We start from the raw sequence: 16460 nt of genomic DNA, 5'->3' as shown, positions 1-16460 counted from the left end.
GGTATCTCCATGTTGATTTCCACAGTGGTTGCACCAGTCTGCACTCTCATCAAAAATGAAGAAGGGTTCCTTTCTCCCCACAACCCCACCAACATTTGTTATTCATTGATTTTTTTTTTTATAGCAGCCATTCTTTGTGGGGTGAGGTGGAATCTCAGTGTTGTTTCCATCTGCATCTCTTGAATGACCAGTGATGTGAAACATTTTTTCATATATTTACTTGCTGCCTTTACTTCTTTGTTTGAGAAATGTCTGTTCATTTCAGATGCACATTTTTTAGTTGGGTTTATAAATTTTGGGGTCTGATTTTTTTTTAGTTCTTTATATATTCTGCATAGTAAACCTTTGTCTGAGGAACAGCTGGTAAAATTTTTTTCCCACATTATAGGTTGTCTCTTAGCTATGTTGGTAGTTTCTGTGGCAGTGCAGAAGCTTTTCAAAAAGATGAAATCCCAGTTGTTGATTCTTTGTGCTAGTTCCTGTGCTACTGAAGATTTGTTCATAAAGATTTTTCTTCTTAGTATTATTTTTAGAGTTCATGTGCTTACTGGATAAATTTTAAAATTCAGAATATTTTTTACTTACGGTGTTTGGTTCTTTATAAACTTGTTCCCAGTTTGCTTGAAGAATTTTTCTTTTTTATGACACAAATAATGGTAGTTAAGATAATACTTACAACTACAACAGACACTGCTACTGACAACACTACGGTAAAAACATTAACTCCAGAATAATTTTCATCAGGACCAGGATCTTCTTGAGGACTAAACAACGCCACCTGAGCAATGTTGGACACCTTTGAAATCAAATTGCTTTTGTCTACGCTTTGAATGGCAATGAATATATGGGTTGCATTTTCTTCCAGGATATTTCCAGGTTTAAATGTAAAGGTTTCCTTGGAGTTGGCCTCCTTTGGCAACAGGTCAGTAGTGTTAACTTGAAGAGCATCATCAAAATTGTCTCTTAGGTCAATCATATTTCCACTTATCCTTATGATATATCGTTGAACTAAGGAAAAAAGTTACATGTAGTTTAGTACTTGTAGCGTGTTATTAAACTTCTTATTCTCAAAGATATTCTTTGTCTAGCAAAGTATATTCTTGTATCAGAAATCATAGTTGTTTTTAATAAAAGCTACATTTTCACTTTTAAATTTTGCCAAATGCTACTATGTTTGTATGAGAAGTAGAGCCTACATTAAAATGTGTCATGTTTCATTGATTTAAAAATCAGATTTTAAGATTTGCAGGACTGTCCGTTAGATACTCTTCTCCCTTACACCCTTGCTTTTCAAAAGCATCCTTCATCACATGGATAAACCACATGGCACTTTGTTCTTACCGTTTCCAACATCAAAATCCTCTCCTGGTGCTGTCCATGTCAGAGTGATCTCTTCTCCTTCAGGTGTGGCATCCAGGTCCGTAATTTGACTCGGTGGGTACGGGTCAGTGAAGGGAGTGTTTGGAAATCCTGATACCACAAATGCACCTCCAGATGCTGTTCTGCTGAAATTCTCCAGAATTGTCTGAGTGTTCTTATCAGCTTCGGGTCTTGGTGGGTTTCCTTCGATTTCCCCTACATTAAATAATCTCTAGTTTAAAACAGGCAAAAGTGAACTGGTATTTTTACACTCTAATGAATCACTTCCCTTATCTCATCTGTCTTTCTCTTTTTTCCATATACACAGATACACTTTTGCCAAGTCTGGTGACATAATACTAAACCTCAAATTGATGTGGGAATTCTGTCACTAGTAGCCTAAACAGGATGGTGTAGGATAAATATAGGCAACAAATTGCTTTGGATGAAAACTGCACTAAATGAGAGTAATATTATATAATAAATGTCTACCCTTCAAAAATGTTTTTTTTTTTTCCTCTCAAATTATCTCCGACCTAGAAATATATCTGGGAAAATCGTTGCAGTCGCCTTCCAGCCGCTTGGCCAGGTGCTTCCTTCCCTATCGTAAATACGGAGGGTATTGCAACTGCTGACAAAATCCCTGAACAGCCAGTCATAAGATCAGGGACCAGGAAAAGGAAAGGCAGGAAAGAATGCAGTGTTTTTGCTTGGTATCACCTTACTCTACACAATTTTTATTTTGACTTAATGAAACATTCCAAATAAATGTTTAATTATATAACATGTATAATCTGAAGGATAAATCCTGGCTCTAGCCTAGATTTATGCTCATAATATATTACATTGTTTCCTCTGTCCTGAGCTGAAATTGGGCATATTATTATTGATATCAAGGTGTTCCAAAGTAACATAATATTAGGTGGTATTTTTTAGTATTTACTAAGTGCTTCACTTTTTTCCAAAACTGAATTTGGAAGCAAACTCTCAGAATTTCATTTCAGAAATAGGAAATCTATATTGAGTTGTAAAATGAATCCCGAATGACCTCAGTCACATCAGATTACAAATGTTATTCCAGCTGTCACTAGTTTCAGGTAGGAGGAGGTACTCACCTTTCACTACCCAGCCTGGTATATACGCAGCTCTACTCGGTGGATACTTTAAGCTTCCCCTGGCAGAGTTTGCTCCTCCATGAGCTCGCACTTTTAAGTTGTACCTGCCATTTTCTGAATAACCTGTAAAGTACCTGGAGTAGACCCCATCATCTTTGAATGCATCAGCACCTAGTTGTAGAAATGGAAGAATAAATTACTGTAATAAAATAAAACAATAAAATACTATTGCAAGTAAAACAACAAATGCTTGCATTTTCAAAGACAAGTATTATCCTCAATAAACGTATCATCTAGATTGAGTGAGGTAATGGGGGAACAGTTCTCTGGAGAATATTTCTGTAATTCTCTGCTAACATAATATATTGACGAATGGATGCCTTTGAGTTTTAGTATCTATATATACTTTTAGTATCTATATATTTGTACCTATGTAACACATACACGCAGAATAAATTACATTGCTGTGTGCATTTTTAATGGAAGTTTCACTTCCCTGGAAAATCCAGACCCTGGAGAAACGTCCACTTACCCATATATAACAGGAAGACAGATAATGACAAGCACTGTTCCTTGTTTCCTGCCAGTCAAATGTGGTATCTAGTGCCCCAGTGTTGTCCTTAGCTTTTGTGGCAGTTTTAGCTGTTCCTAGGCCTCAGCTCTCAGTATTGTATTTGCATTTTGTTCGCAGCCAGAAATTACTCCTGTTTCTCTTCCTTTCCCTGCCAGAGTCACAGGTTCTACCTCTTAGCCTCATCTGGCCATGTGGAACACTTGCTAAGCAATTTGTAGGTTTTACCTGATAAAATTTCCTGCTGGTCCTTCTATTCTTCCATAATCTGCTTTAATGTTTTGGGTTCCTGTGTTACTGCCCGACTTTGCAATAGGGACCCATAACATACCATTCGTTATGAAAATATGGTAATTCATAAAGCCTGTGATTTACCTGCACCATTGTCCAAAAGTTCCAAAACTTCTGTTTTTCCAGTGTTTGATTCAATGACAGCAGTCACATTGGCTCCAAGAATGGGTGCATAGCCTTGCTGAACTTCTGCATAAACAATCATGGGGCTAGGGAAGCTGTTTGTGTCTTTGTTCATTTTAGCATTTACTGTGATTGGAGGCACAGCAGAATTTGCTGCCTGAGAAGTTACTGTAATAGTGAGTATTTCTGAATTCGCTTTGGCTTGAAGACTGTATGTCCAAGTGCCCACCTACAAGGTTCAGTGGAAACATAAGTATTCATAGTCAAGTTATGTTCTGTGATCTGATTGTGCAATTCTAAATACATTATAGAGACATAGAGTAGAATAAACAGGTGGTTGATGATTTTGAGATTTTAAAAAGATGCCAATTGAGACATTTCAGGCAGTTCACCCTGACTAATGGTATGCATAGTGTCTATACTGAGTGATATCTCAACTGGAAAAATATGATTTGGAAGTTTGTCTTGGTTTCGGCTTTGTTCGTTGACTTTAAGGAAAATCTGCACCTCAAGTTACCCAGACTCTTCTCATACCTCCTCCGTAGAATTATTCTTACACTACCTTCCCTTCCTTCCACCTGATACATGAGTTCTTTTCCCCTTTTCCTTGACATTAGTACTTTCAGAATCACACAATACAGAGAGTATATAGTGTTTTGTATTAATTTCACATTTTGTATAATTATTGGCAGTCACAATTATAACATTAATTAGTTTCAACTTTAAAAATGCAGAGGGAGTCTAAAAGGCGAGTACTTACCTGTGCATTTCCTGGGATACTGAGATAGGCCATTCGGGAAGCAGTGTCCTGAGTGAAACCTGCTGTGAGTGTCCCACTGGGATTCCAGAGAGAGATACTGGGAGGCTGTACAGTCCAGGTGACGAGAAAGAACGTGTCCTTCCCCACGGTACTGTCCATTATCACGGTGTCATTCATCCAGGCATTATTGATCAGTTTTAATCCCTTACTTTCAAGCTGTTTAAATATATTTTAATAAACTCAATTTTTAAAAAAGGAAAAAAAATTAATGAATACAGACAAGAATTTTTTATTCTAATTAATTTTATTATTCTTTTTTCTTTTAAAGATGCTTCTCAATTTATTTTCTGAAAACAAGCTTATATATGGCATACCACCTTCAACTTGTGACCTTTCCATAACCTGGCTGGGATGAAACAACTGTCAACCAGAAAGAGGGGGAGTATAATAAAAACCTGTATAATAAAAGCCTTGCAGCAGAAACATGGATCTCATAGATGGAAATATGATTCTACCATTTTTCCTACAGTTTTCTAGGGAAATATCCACTATCATCTTTATTAAAGGGAAGATAGTAACAGATAAAGATTAGCTGTAGTGTGTGTGTGTGTGTGTGTGTGTGTGTGTGTGTGTGTGTGTGTACTATCCTCAGTTTAATCTTCATGATGATTCAATGGATATTTACAGAGAAGTAAAGAATTTGAGAAGTGTCATGGTTTATATCTGCATGAAATGTGCTCATAGGTGGGGCTATTGGGAGGTGACTACATCATGGGCGTGTGCTACTCACCACTGCACTGTTCCACTGATGAGTTTGTAGCTAAATGTGATGTTGGGAGGAGATGGGTCACTGGGTACTTGGGCATGAGCCATTCCAGCTGACTATGGACTGAAAGCTCTACAAATTGTGAACCAACACAAACTTTTCTTTCTTAGAGTTGTGGGTGTTGAGTATGGTGTCTCAGCAATAAGAAGTAACTGAGACAGATTCTGGTGCTAGCAAAGTGGGATCATCACTGTAACATTGCCTGACCGTGCAATTCATTCACCTTTGGAAATGGCTTGGAGGAGGAGTTTGAAAGGTTTGGAGATGCTGGTTGAAGAAGGAGCCCTAGAATGCTGTGAGCCAAGCTTCTGATAGGAGATTCTGGTTGGCGCTAAGAACACCAGCTTGCTAATAGAAATGCAGCCTGGAAAGACCACGCTCGGGCGGTTCCATTTCTGAAGGAGGACTGCTTTGGTAGTTAGACTCCAGGTCATGTGTGTTATGTTTTGGTGGAAAAACTTGTCTGCATTTTACTCATTTCCTAAAACTTTGTGGAAGACTGAGATTAAGGGTGATGAATAAATTAATCTGGCAGAGAAGATTTTAAGCCGAGCAAACATTCAGGCTATGGCTTCAGTACTGTTGGGAGGCTTTTAGCCAGCTCTGCATTGATAATTGTGAGCAAAGAGCTTAACAGAAAGTTTTTTAAAGTTTGGAGTTTGGCCGGAAAGGAAGCTCTGGAAAAGTTGATCCCAGCAAAGACAGAGCAGGAGAGAGCTAGGTTGCTGAAAAGATCAGCATTGAAAAGAAAACAAGTACCTTGCAACAGAACAATAAAAAATGTCTTGAGGGAGTGTGAAGAACCAGTAAAGCCTCACTTTCTGCAGGCCCAAAATTGCAAGGGTGAAAAGCTTGGTTTTGAGAAGAGAGCCCCAGGAGACCATGCGCCAGAATGGCGGGAACTCTAAGAAATGAAAAATTAATTTCCTAGGATTCAGTTTACCATGCTCAGCCATCTAGGTCAGACCCCTCTGCAATCCCAGCACGATGCAAAAAGGTTCTGCTACTGCTCAAAATGGAGGTAGATCTCAGCGTCATCCACTAGTGCTGGTTTTCTGTGCTCGCAGAATGCAAGGGTTTTGAGGACAGGAAGGCTTCCACCAAGATTTCAGAAGAAGGCCTGAGAAGCCAGGCAGTGTGCCCCTGAGAAGGTAGTTTGTGCACCAGTGAGTATGAAACTCAAAGTGCAACAGAGATCACAGAAAACTGGAGAAGCCAGGAATGTGGAACCTCTGAGGAAAGCCAGCAGGAGTGAGAAAAGGTGACACAAGAGAGAGGCAATGAGGGTTATAACCAATGACAGTGCCATAGGGACAGGGCCATCCAAGCTATTGGAATTCACATCTTACCACTATTTGCCCAGGGTGCTGGTCATGCAACTGTAGGATTTAAGGTTTATCCTGCTGTTTGCTTTGGTACTTCTCCTCTCTATCCCCTTACTCCTCCTTTTTGGATTGGGAATGTTTACCCTGTACCTTGTATCTTGGAAATACTTTCTTTTGCTTGTACAGGGGCTCACAGCTAAGAGTTTGCCTTAAGTCTCAGAGAAGACTTAGGACTGGGACTTTTCAGCAATGATGAAACTGTTAGGACTTTGTCAGTTCTTAGGGATGGACTAAATGAATTTTGCATAAAGAGACGCGTATGAGTCTCCAAAGGTCTAGAGGGGGAATGTAATGGTTTATATATCTAGATGTTCCCCAAAAGCTTCAAGTACGGGGGGTAATTGGATCATGGGGTGTGATACTCATCAGTGAATTAGACCACTGATCACTGTATTAAATGTGATGTCGGGAAGGGATGGGTCACTGGGTGTGTGGGTGGAAAGGTATATCTCCTTCTCTTCCCTCTCGATCACTTTCTCTGAGAGGAGATTTAAAGATGTTATTCAAGACTTTGCTGATAGCACAAAGTGTAGGAAAGCCAACATCTTTGATGAATTACAGTGGACCCTCGAGTTACAACCAGCCTGACATACAAACAACTTGGCTTAATTAGGTCAGTGGAAGATTCATCTGCTTCTTCTTATCTATAGCTTGTACCCAGGTAAACATCCAGATCTCAGCTGTATAATCAGCCAAGAACCAATTGAGCTTGTAAGTCCACTGTACTTTTTTTTATTAATGATAATGATATGTACTATTTCTTGACATAGTTTACTTTCATTTCACCACTTAATTTGATTATATGTTAAGAATTATATCTACTTCAGATTTTGATTTAATTAAAATTTCACTTTGAAAAGATTATAGAAGCAACCAGTTTATTTTTCCTGGTCACAGTAAATGCAAACACAAAATCCCTAGCAGTGGGAACTCTCACCTGAATGGACTTTTGACTGGGATCGGCATTTTCTGATGTAAGGGCTGCAAAAGCATCAATGAGTCCATTGTTCTCAGCGTTATCTGAAGCATAAAAATGATTTCCTCCTAAAATGTAAATGCACAAGCTAGGTTAATTCCTAGAAAATAAGTGCTTCCATATTTTAGTGATCAATAAGGCAACAGTTTAAAGGAGAGTCATAGTTTCAGTATGTACTACTAAAACAGATCAGTGTCAGATAGCTGGACTAGAACTCAGTGAAAGAGGCAATTTTAACTCTGACTGAAGTACAAAGCATTCTGGAAAGATTAATTCAATGCTCATTTAAAGTCTCATAACCAGTAAGGAAAAAGTATCTTAATACCTCAGTATCAAAGTCTCAGCTAGATTAAATACATCAAATAATCAGACAATAAAAGACTATGTTACAATTCTATGTATTTAATAATCTACAGTCCTTTAGAAGTATTCACTTTTATTAAAGGCATAGTTCTAACAAAGTTAGCTGTTAGATTTTGGAGACAAAGTGAATCAGAAACGTAATCTTGGTGTCAATAAATATTGCTATGTTATGGAGAAATCTTATCTTGTGTGATTTGATTAGCAGTTTTATTTGTCTTTCTATACAACTTGACTCTGAGTACCATGAGAATGGAGACTGGGTGTCATCTCCAGTTCCTGGCACAAAAGCCTCAGAGCAGGAGCTCAAGAGGAGTTGCAGAGTTGTCACCAACACACTGGCACATTCCCATCAAAACCATGAAGTATGTAGATCATATGTTAACCTGTTATGTTGCTCATCTGTATTACTGCTTGATCAGCCTGTGGTCCCAGAGCGATGAAATGAATGATGGCCCCACTTTCTTTCACTTCATCGACACAAGAGCTTGCTGTACTATCTTCCCCATCAGTCAGCAGCACTATTTCAGACCCATCTAATGGGAAGTCTTTGTTTCTCATGACCTGCAAACATATTTCAGACATAATTACCACTGTAGATCAAATAGATCAATGCAAAAGTAGAAAAATACAGAGAAAATAAACAAAAATGCGTGGAATAGAAGAGTCTGCTTTGAAATCATAGAATCTACAATAACAATATCTGGGTTGTCTTTTTTTTTTTTTCTTTTGTACTGAAGATTGAACCAGGGTCATTGCACTGAACTATATCCCCAGCCCGTTTTACCTTTTATTTGGGACAAGTTCTCTCTAAATCACTCCATTTTGGCTCAAGCTTGTGTTCTGTCTGACTCAGCTTCCCAGAGTGCTGGGATTACAGGGATGAACCACACATCTAGTTGTCCTAGGGGATCTGAAACATGAATTTTTTTCCTACCTTCATAATGCAGGGAATATTGATGTAAATGAACATTACTGGGATCAGGGCTTTGGAAAATGCTGCCTATATTAATCAAAGATGCCATCTCAGCCTAGGAAACTCAGGTGGTTCAGATATGCGTAAGATGTGGCTATTAATATTTTTTTGCTTTCTTTGTCTTAGGTATCCTCTGAGAAGCCTTCGGTATATAAAGTCTGTGCTACATATAGCTAGACACATTAATAATTCACCTTGACATAAAACATTATTCATTCCAAAATAAAAAATCCCCAGCATGCTTGTAAGGGAAAGATAAGCTTGGTTCTAAATATGGTGAGGTTAGGGACTTATTACATGACTATTAATTTACTTTTAGTAGTAACTAGCACCGAAGTAAGCATATTAGTGTTGCTCAAAGACAAAATGAATAATTTTTATTGAGTTCTGCTTGTAGCTTACATCCCTTTCTTCTAAAATCCCAACAGTTTAAAAGTCAGAGTTCTGAATCTAGCTGTCCCTGCAGAGAGTAAAAAGAATTTATCTTAAAACTGCAACATGTTTTATTTTCTCTGATTGCTTTAATTGGTAATGGCTTCCTTGAGCACCGTTTTGAGAAACTGATCCTAAGCCAAAAGAGGAAAAAAAAAAATGCCAGATCACCAATGGCTTTTTTGGAGTAGAGTTATGTGTAGATTTATTGAAGAGGTTTGAGATGTAGAAATCCCTAATGAAGCTGGTACCGGAGAAAGAATTTCACTATATTCATTAGAAATTTCTCACACTGTGAGACAAAAGTGACATATACATGAAAAGCATTCGCACATGCATTGAAACCAAATTGAAAAAGAGAAAGGCTTTCAAATATTTATGGCATTAATATAGCAATCCCAACACATTTCTCCTACATATTTGAGTGCAAAATGAAAATCCAAGGATAAAGTTGACCTCTCTTTCTTCACTTCTCACTTTCTTGTATGTTTATTCACTGAGCAATCACAATGTCAGTCGTTGCGGTGGGAACTGCGTAGTTCCTCCATTCATGAGAAGAATTGAATTCAATTTAATATTTACCAAGATTTGTGTCAGAGACTGAGCGACAGATGAGCAAGAGAGACGCAACTAACATGTACTTCCAAGAAGTGTGTAATTCAAGATAAATTTTAAAATTTAGAGTGTTATCATTTACTTCACATTATGATTTTTTTTTTTTTGGATACCAAGGATCAAACTCGGGTCCTTGCGCCATGAGGCAGGCAGTGGAACTGCTGAGCTAAATCCCCAGCCCAACATTATGATTTTTACCTGAAATGCAGTTCTAAGCCCACTGCAGATGGAAGTTCCTCCTTTAGCTTGTGTAGGCAAGCTCTTCACTAGGGTGTCTCTTTCGCTGTTGCTTCTTATTCGTATTAACTCACTGTTAATGTTTGCCCCACTATCAAACTGAACCATTCCTACCCAGGATCCATTTTCCACAGTCTGCAGCAGGAAATGTTTTGCTGCTTGATTCATTCGATTGAGTCGGTTACTACCCTGAATAAAAAAGAACAGGAAAACAAGCAAATAGCTTTCAACTGGAAGATAGTAGCATCACACATAATGAGCTCATAAAATTTATTGTTTATTTATTTATTATACTGGGGATTGAACCTGGGCCCTTGCGCTTGTAAGGCAGGCTGTAGAACCACTGAGACAAATCCCCACCCATGAGCACATACAATTTATTTACAAATTTCAGAATTTTTCAGTGATAATTGGTATTACTGAAAAAATCCATTATCATTTTTCAATTGATAAAGTAGGAAATAAAGTTATGTGTATTATGGGACACACATAGTTTAGTAAGTAGCTCATACTTTTAAACTAGAGATGATTTCTGGCCACTAAATGATCACGTTAGAGATTGAAGCTCTGATGGAGAATGAGTTAAAAGTGGGGGTGACGTTAGAGGTCCTCTACTTACATCGGTAGCCTCTGTGCCTGCTGTCTTAAAATGAAATCGCCAATGTTCACCAGTGAAACCATTCAGAGCTGAAATTGCCTTGTTCCCTGAGACCTAGTCTACCTCAAGTGTGAAACTTATCTGGACTGAGGCTGAATTCTGAGAACCCCATTTCCTATTCTTTTCCATTACTAACTTTTCCTACCATTTACTCACCAGTGATTTGATTGTAATTGGCTCTTTGGCAATCAGTCAAGATTCACACCACCAACCTCATACTGAATGAGGGAAAGTTGAAATCATTCTTCGAAAATCAGGTATGATATAAGAATATTCATTCTCACCATTCCCGATCAACATGGCACATGAAATTTTAGGCAGAACAATTAGGCAAGAGAAAAAATAAAAGGGATACAAACAGGACAGGAAAAATACTAAAATTATCCCTATCTGTAGATGATATGATCCTATACTCAGAAGATCCTAAAACCTCTGCTAAATGACTTTGAGATCTGGTAAATAAATTCAGCAAAATAACAGGATACAAAATCAACACTCAAAAATTAATAGCTTTTCTATAGACCAATAGTGAGATAGCTGCAAAAGAACGCAGGACCACAATGCCATTTATAATAGATTCAAACAATTTTACCTAGCAATGAACCTAACCAAGGAGGTAGAAGTCTTCTACTAGGTGATTTCCCAGGATGTACATTTTATCATACATTTATTTATCTTCTCTAGTTCCTCATCACACTACTCCTTGGTGGGGCCTTCTCACAACCAGTACTGAAATTTCCTTCTGATCTCCTCGAGCCAATTCACTGTGAAGAACTCCTACACGCCTGTGTGTGAGGCTCTCTACCACTTTGCTTTGTCTTTTAACCTGGATATACCATCACTTGGTCTAGGGGAGACATCTCATCTTTTCCCTATCAGAAACCTCTCCTCTCCTCAGGAACGTTTCCTGGTTCTCTTGTACACGTCACCCCTTTGCTGGCCTTTTTGAAATTCTGTTGCTGTGGCTCACTTCATTAATCTATATCATTCTTTGTTCTTTTTAATAACTACATTTCCCCCTTTACCTGAAATTTATTTATCATGATTTCTTTAGCCTCAAATGTATCTCAGTGTTTTATCACATTGCTTTGCTTGTTTGTAGTTCATTCATTGCAACAATTAAATTTACTGATCAGTCCTATGTGTTAAACTCTGTTCTAGGCTATGAGCGCTACAAAGATGCAACAGGTAAGATTCCAATTCCTGGAGAATGTCCCGATCTACTTGGCAGAAACATAACAGTTTCAAAATTACATGCTGTAATAGAGATATGCAGAGGGCAGTGTTGGGAATAAATAAAGGGCCTGTAACAGTCAGTAAGCCCAGTCTATCTCCTGGAAGAGATGAGTGGCTCTCTTGAATTTTGGAGGAATAAGTGTGACTTAACCAGGTAATGGAGAAGGAAAAGAAAACGTTCTGTATTGAACTATGAAAATTTCAGACATGGATCTATCTTTTTAGAGCACAGAGCAATAGCTGCCAATCACTGAGTGCTAATGGACTGTATGGCTGCATTTATCCATATATTCTTCATGGTGATGTTTTATCAGTTACTCAGAGCACGATGAGGTCACTCATACAGATTGTACAAATGAGCTAATGCTAAGTAAGGAATACCGCTGATTGATCTTTTTTTTTTTTGTTTTTTTTTTTGTTTTTTTTTTGGTTTTTTTGAGACAGTGTCTCACTATGTACTATGTAGTTCAGACTGCTCTGGAACTCACTGGGTAGCCCAGGCTGGTCTCGAACTCACAGTGATCCTCCTGCCTCAGCCTCCCAAGTGCTGGGATTACAGGTGTGTTACACTACGCCCAGCTGCAGATTGATCTTTTTAAAACCAGGAATGGAGTTTAACAACCACTAATCCTCATGTTTCTCAGGCATTTTCAAAAACTGGGCCATAGTTTGACAAAACTTTAATTTTCATCTTTACCTCTGACCTTTGAAATAAAGCTTGACTTTGAGTCTCTCATCCATCTTCTTGGGAAAAAATGGAAACACTTGGGTCAGGTCTTTTTAATTATACTGACATCTTTTGTACTGAAAAAATTTTTTTTGCAATGTCTTGAGATCACGATCACAAAAAATGATGGTACTTTATGCCACCAAGCATTTGGCATAATCCAGGTATAAGTAGAATATAGTGTGTTCCTAGAAGCAAATTATCTCCATTTCTACACCCAGGAAATGATGGGCCCAAACTTACACTCATGCTTCCAGATTTATCAAGCACTAGACACACAATTCTCTCGCTGATCCTCAACAAAGAGAAGGCAGGTGGAAAGGGTGGTCCTGTTATAGGCACAGCTCTGTTGAAATCCTCAGACTCTCTGATTACCTCCCACGTACTTCTGTAATTGCACTTTAGGTTTTGCAGACTTGGAGCTTCTTGGTTATGGTTCTTCTCATTGCAGAATTCAACGACCTAGAAGGTTGACAAGATAAAAAAAATTTAATTATACCATACATTAAACTATTTCGCTATAATCTTGAAAAAATTAAAATATGTCCCATAAATATGCTTGAATTGAATGAAATATAATTAATGCAAATCAGTATTATACTAAAATTAGCAAAATGGTACCAGTATGTAGCATTAGTTGAGTGCTTACAATGTCTTATCCAGAACTGAAGAGTTCTATATTAATATATTTAATCCTCCTGTTATCTGTACACACATTTTAAAATCAGATATTTTGGGAATAGAGAGGGCAACACTATGAGTACAGTGCGTGCCTAACATGTGAAAGGGTCTGGATTCAATTACCAGCACCACCACAAAAGCAACAATTAAAAGCAGATTATGAATTCTGGAAGCAAGGAGTGACATACTCACAGAATCAATGCTTTGCATGAACATTATCGAAGCCTTTTCTGTTTGAACTTTGTCAGGAAAGAACTGACAATCTTTTTCATACAACTTTGTGGTAGGATCGATTCTGCATCTCCTAGTTATACAGCTACCTCCTTGACAGGTATAAACACTGTTTGTCCCAGTGATACCTGTGGAACATCTGAAAATAAGTGACAGTTAATCATTGAGGCAACTTAGTCACTAATAACGTAAAAAATCTTAAGTGTGCCTGTTCACGATGATGTTTATATCACGGTGTTTCTTCACTGTGTTGCTTTTATTTCCTATGCTCAAAACAAATTTTAAGAGTTCCAATCAAAGCAGTTATTTATTTCTCAAGCGAGTACAATGGCAACATCTAAGTGCTGTACATGACTGAGTTCTCTGAAGTAATAAAAGCTGCTAGGGTCTGGCTCACACATCTCTCCTGCTGGCCTTAAATTGATGAATGCGCTGCAGGCACCTGGATGAGGGAACTTGTGAAACCATTTTCTCCGAAGTTCTCTGCACACGTCTCAAACAGATAGCTCCCCCAAAACGGAATGAGGCAGGACTGTAAGCATTTTGAGTATTCAAGACATTCTTATCAAAAAAGGAATGTGACTGGAAGCAAAAAATGAGCGAATAAGGAACAATGGAGGCGTTTCCAACTTGTGCTTGCATGGACTTGGCAATAGGAGGCAGATATCACAGCAGATGCGCTGAGATGTGACTGTCTCATCTCTCCCACAGGTTTCCAGTTGAAAGTCAGAGGATGATGACCAGACTTCCTTCAATCCTTGGGGCATCTCTCAAACATGTCTATGCTTCTCTTTCCCCAAACCTAGTCAATATAATGGTGCCATCTATATGAACCATCATATCATAAAGGAGAAAAGCTATTTGGAAGCAAATGACAAACAAATGTAATCAGTGTAACACTTTTCAAAATATAGTCCTAAAAACTGGTGAAATCGGGCAGAGAAAGGGCTTCATAGAAACTATGTGCTTTTCAATTTGCACATTATTGACAATTCCTTAACCCCAGCAGATGAGGTTGGTGGCACCTAATTTCAAATAGATTCTCCAATCATTTTGCTCTCTGTTTCAGAATTAACAAGACAATTTATCGTTGGCCATGATGCTAGACTGATATTTTAACGTGGCCTTTCATAGCTCCAAGAAATTGCTAGTTAGCACCTTGGAGCTGCTTAACCATTCAGCAGCACTTAACCATTTTTTGTTCACTTTTGGTATAACAGGAACACCTTTAATCTTCATCCAGTGTATCTTAAATCCATCTACACAATGTATATGCTCAGTCAAAGTGAGTTCTGGAAGCTATGGTAGGTAGGTATGAAATATGTCAAAATGTCAACAGATGCTTCCCACTGAAGTAATGTGTGCTTTAAATGGCTGCATTAAGATAATTTTTCTAAAAACTGAAAGCAATTTTGTGATATTGCTATCATCTCCATTACAGCAGAAAAAAACGATGGTAGTTTATAACATATCAGGGCAAAGAGAATGAAACCAATTAAAAGACTGAGATTATATCACAAAATTCAATTAGCCTTGCCTTGTTGCTTCAATTTTCTTTGACTTGCCAATGTAGAAAGGCTGATCTTCACTGTACTCATCAAACACTCCCCAGCGGAGATGGGCCCACTCGTGGACGAGCAGCCTCCCTGTGAGGAACATTTCAAAAGTGACCAAAATTCAAGTGACCAAAATCTCAAAAATTTTAAGATCTTTCAGTTACAAAAATGTTTCTATTTAGGTTTTCCATAATTCATAATATTTATATTTTTGTTTATAAAAGGGGCCTATTATGTTAAACAACATTATTTTTTCCATTGAGTTTACTGGTACATTTTAGGTATACAGTACAGTTACATTCATCACTGGAATCTTGTACCTTTACATGTTTTACATGACAGGTCTTGTTTCTAAATTTTCCCCCTTACCCCTGCCCTCCTTTCACCCCTCCTCCCTTCCCTATTTACAAATTTTTTACCTCATATATTAACTTTTACTCCACAACATATTGAATCAATAAAACATGCATGGGATATATCCTGTGATCAGAATGGATTAGGATTTAGGCTTCTGTTTTTGAAGATTGAAAGGTCTTAAATATTACAATGGTTTATGGATCTCCAAAATTGAAGTCTATCAGCAACATAATCATATACACAACAATTCTATTGTTTTAAGATACCCTGTGGATGGATCTAGGAAAAAATGTCTAAAAATGGTCTTGATAATTTTGAGAAAGAAGAAAAGATTGAGATACACTATTGCAAATCAAATAAACTTTTGAGAATTTAAAAATGAAGTGATTCATTGACAGTACATATAAACATTATTTATATAAAACAGTATTTTCTGGAGACAAAGTCTTTGTAAGTAGGAAAGGTTGAAGGGGGTGAAGGGAGGGCAGGGGAATGGGGAAAAAATAACCAAGATATATCATGTAAAGGTACAAGATCCCAATGATGAATGTAACTGTACTGTTTGCTGTTAATGTACCAATGAACTTAATGGAGGAAAATACGCAGTATTTCAGTATTTTAACATGAGGGGTCTAAATAAATGCAAAAAAATTGAAGTCATCCCCTGTTTATTATCAGATCATAGTGCAATCAAACTAGACATCAATAGCACAAGAAACTATAGAAACTTCACAAGCACATGGAAACTGAACAACACTCTCCTAAACAATCAATGGATTACAGAGGAAATTAAAGAAGAAATTAGACAGTTTTTACAAATAAATGAGAATGCCAATACAACATACAGGAATCTTTGGGACACAATGAAAGCAGTTCTACGTGGAAAATTCATAACATTGAATGCCCACACTAGGAAAACAGAGCGGGCTCAAATAAACAACTTAACGATGAAACTTAGACTCCTAGAAAAACAAGAGCAAGAAAAACC

General features: G+C 37.7%; 1 protein-coding gene across 1 annotated transcript in view; it reads right to left on the bottom strand.

Moving 5' to 3' along the window:
* Positions 1-598: 598 nt before the first annotated feature.
* The window catches only part of LOC104870945 (calcium-activated chloride channel regulator 4-like), a 27595-nt gene continuing 11733 nt past the window's right edge, over positions 599-16460 (bottom strand). Inside the window, exons 4-14 of the mRNA XM_010636752.1 lie at positions 15097-15205; positions 13521-13698; positions 12891-13109; positions 9988-10215; positions 8153-8330; positions 7368-7474; positions 4220-4435; positions 3421-3688; positions 2475-2645; positions 1342-1575; positions 599-1008 (exon numbers count right to left, since the gene is read on the bottom strand). Of these exons, the coding sequence (XP_010635054.1) occupies positions 599-1008; positions 1342-1575; positions 2475-2645; positions 3421-3688; positions 4220-4435; positions 7368-7474; positions 8153-8330; positions 9988-10215; positions 12891-13109; positions 13521-13698; positions 15097-15205 (2318 nt within the window). The remainder of the gene's footprint in view (positions 1009-1341; positions 1576-2474; positions 2646-3420; positions 3689-4219; positions 4436-7367; positions 7475-8152; positions 8331-9987; positions 10216-12890; positions 13110-13520; positions 13699-15096; positions 15206-16460) is intronic.

This window comes from Fukomys damarensis, unplaced genomic scaffold (genome assembly GCF_012274545.1).
Source record: "Fukomys damarensis isolate Sample0158 unplaced genomic scaffold, DMR_v1.0_HiC HiC_scaffold_33, whole genome shotgun sequence".
Taxonomy (NCBI): domain Eukaryota; kingdom Metazoa; phylum Chordata; class Mammalia; order Rodentia; family Bathyergidae; genus Fukomys; species Fukomys damarensis.
This window is presented reverse-complemented; position numbering and strand designations above follow the sequence as displayed.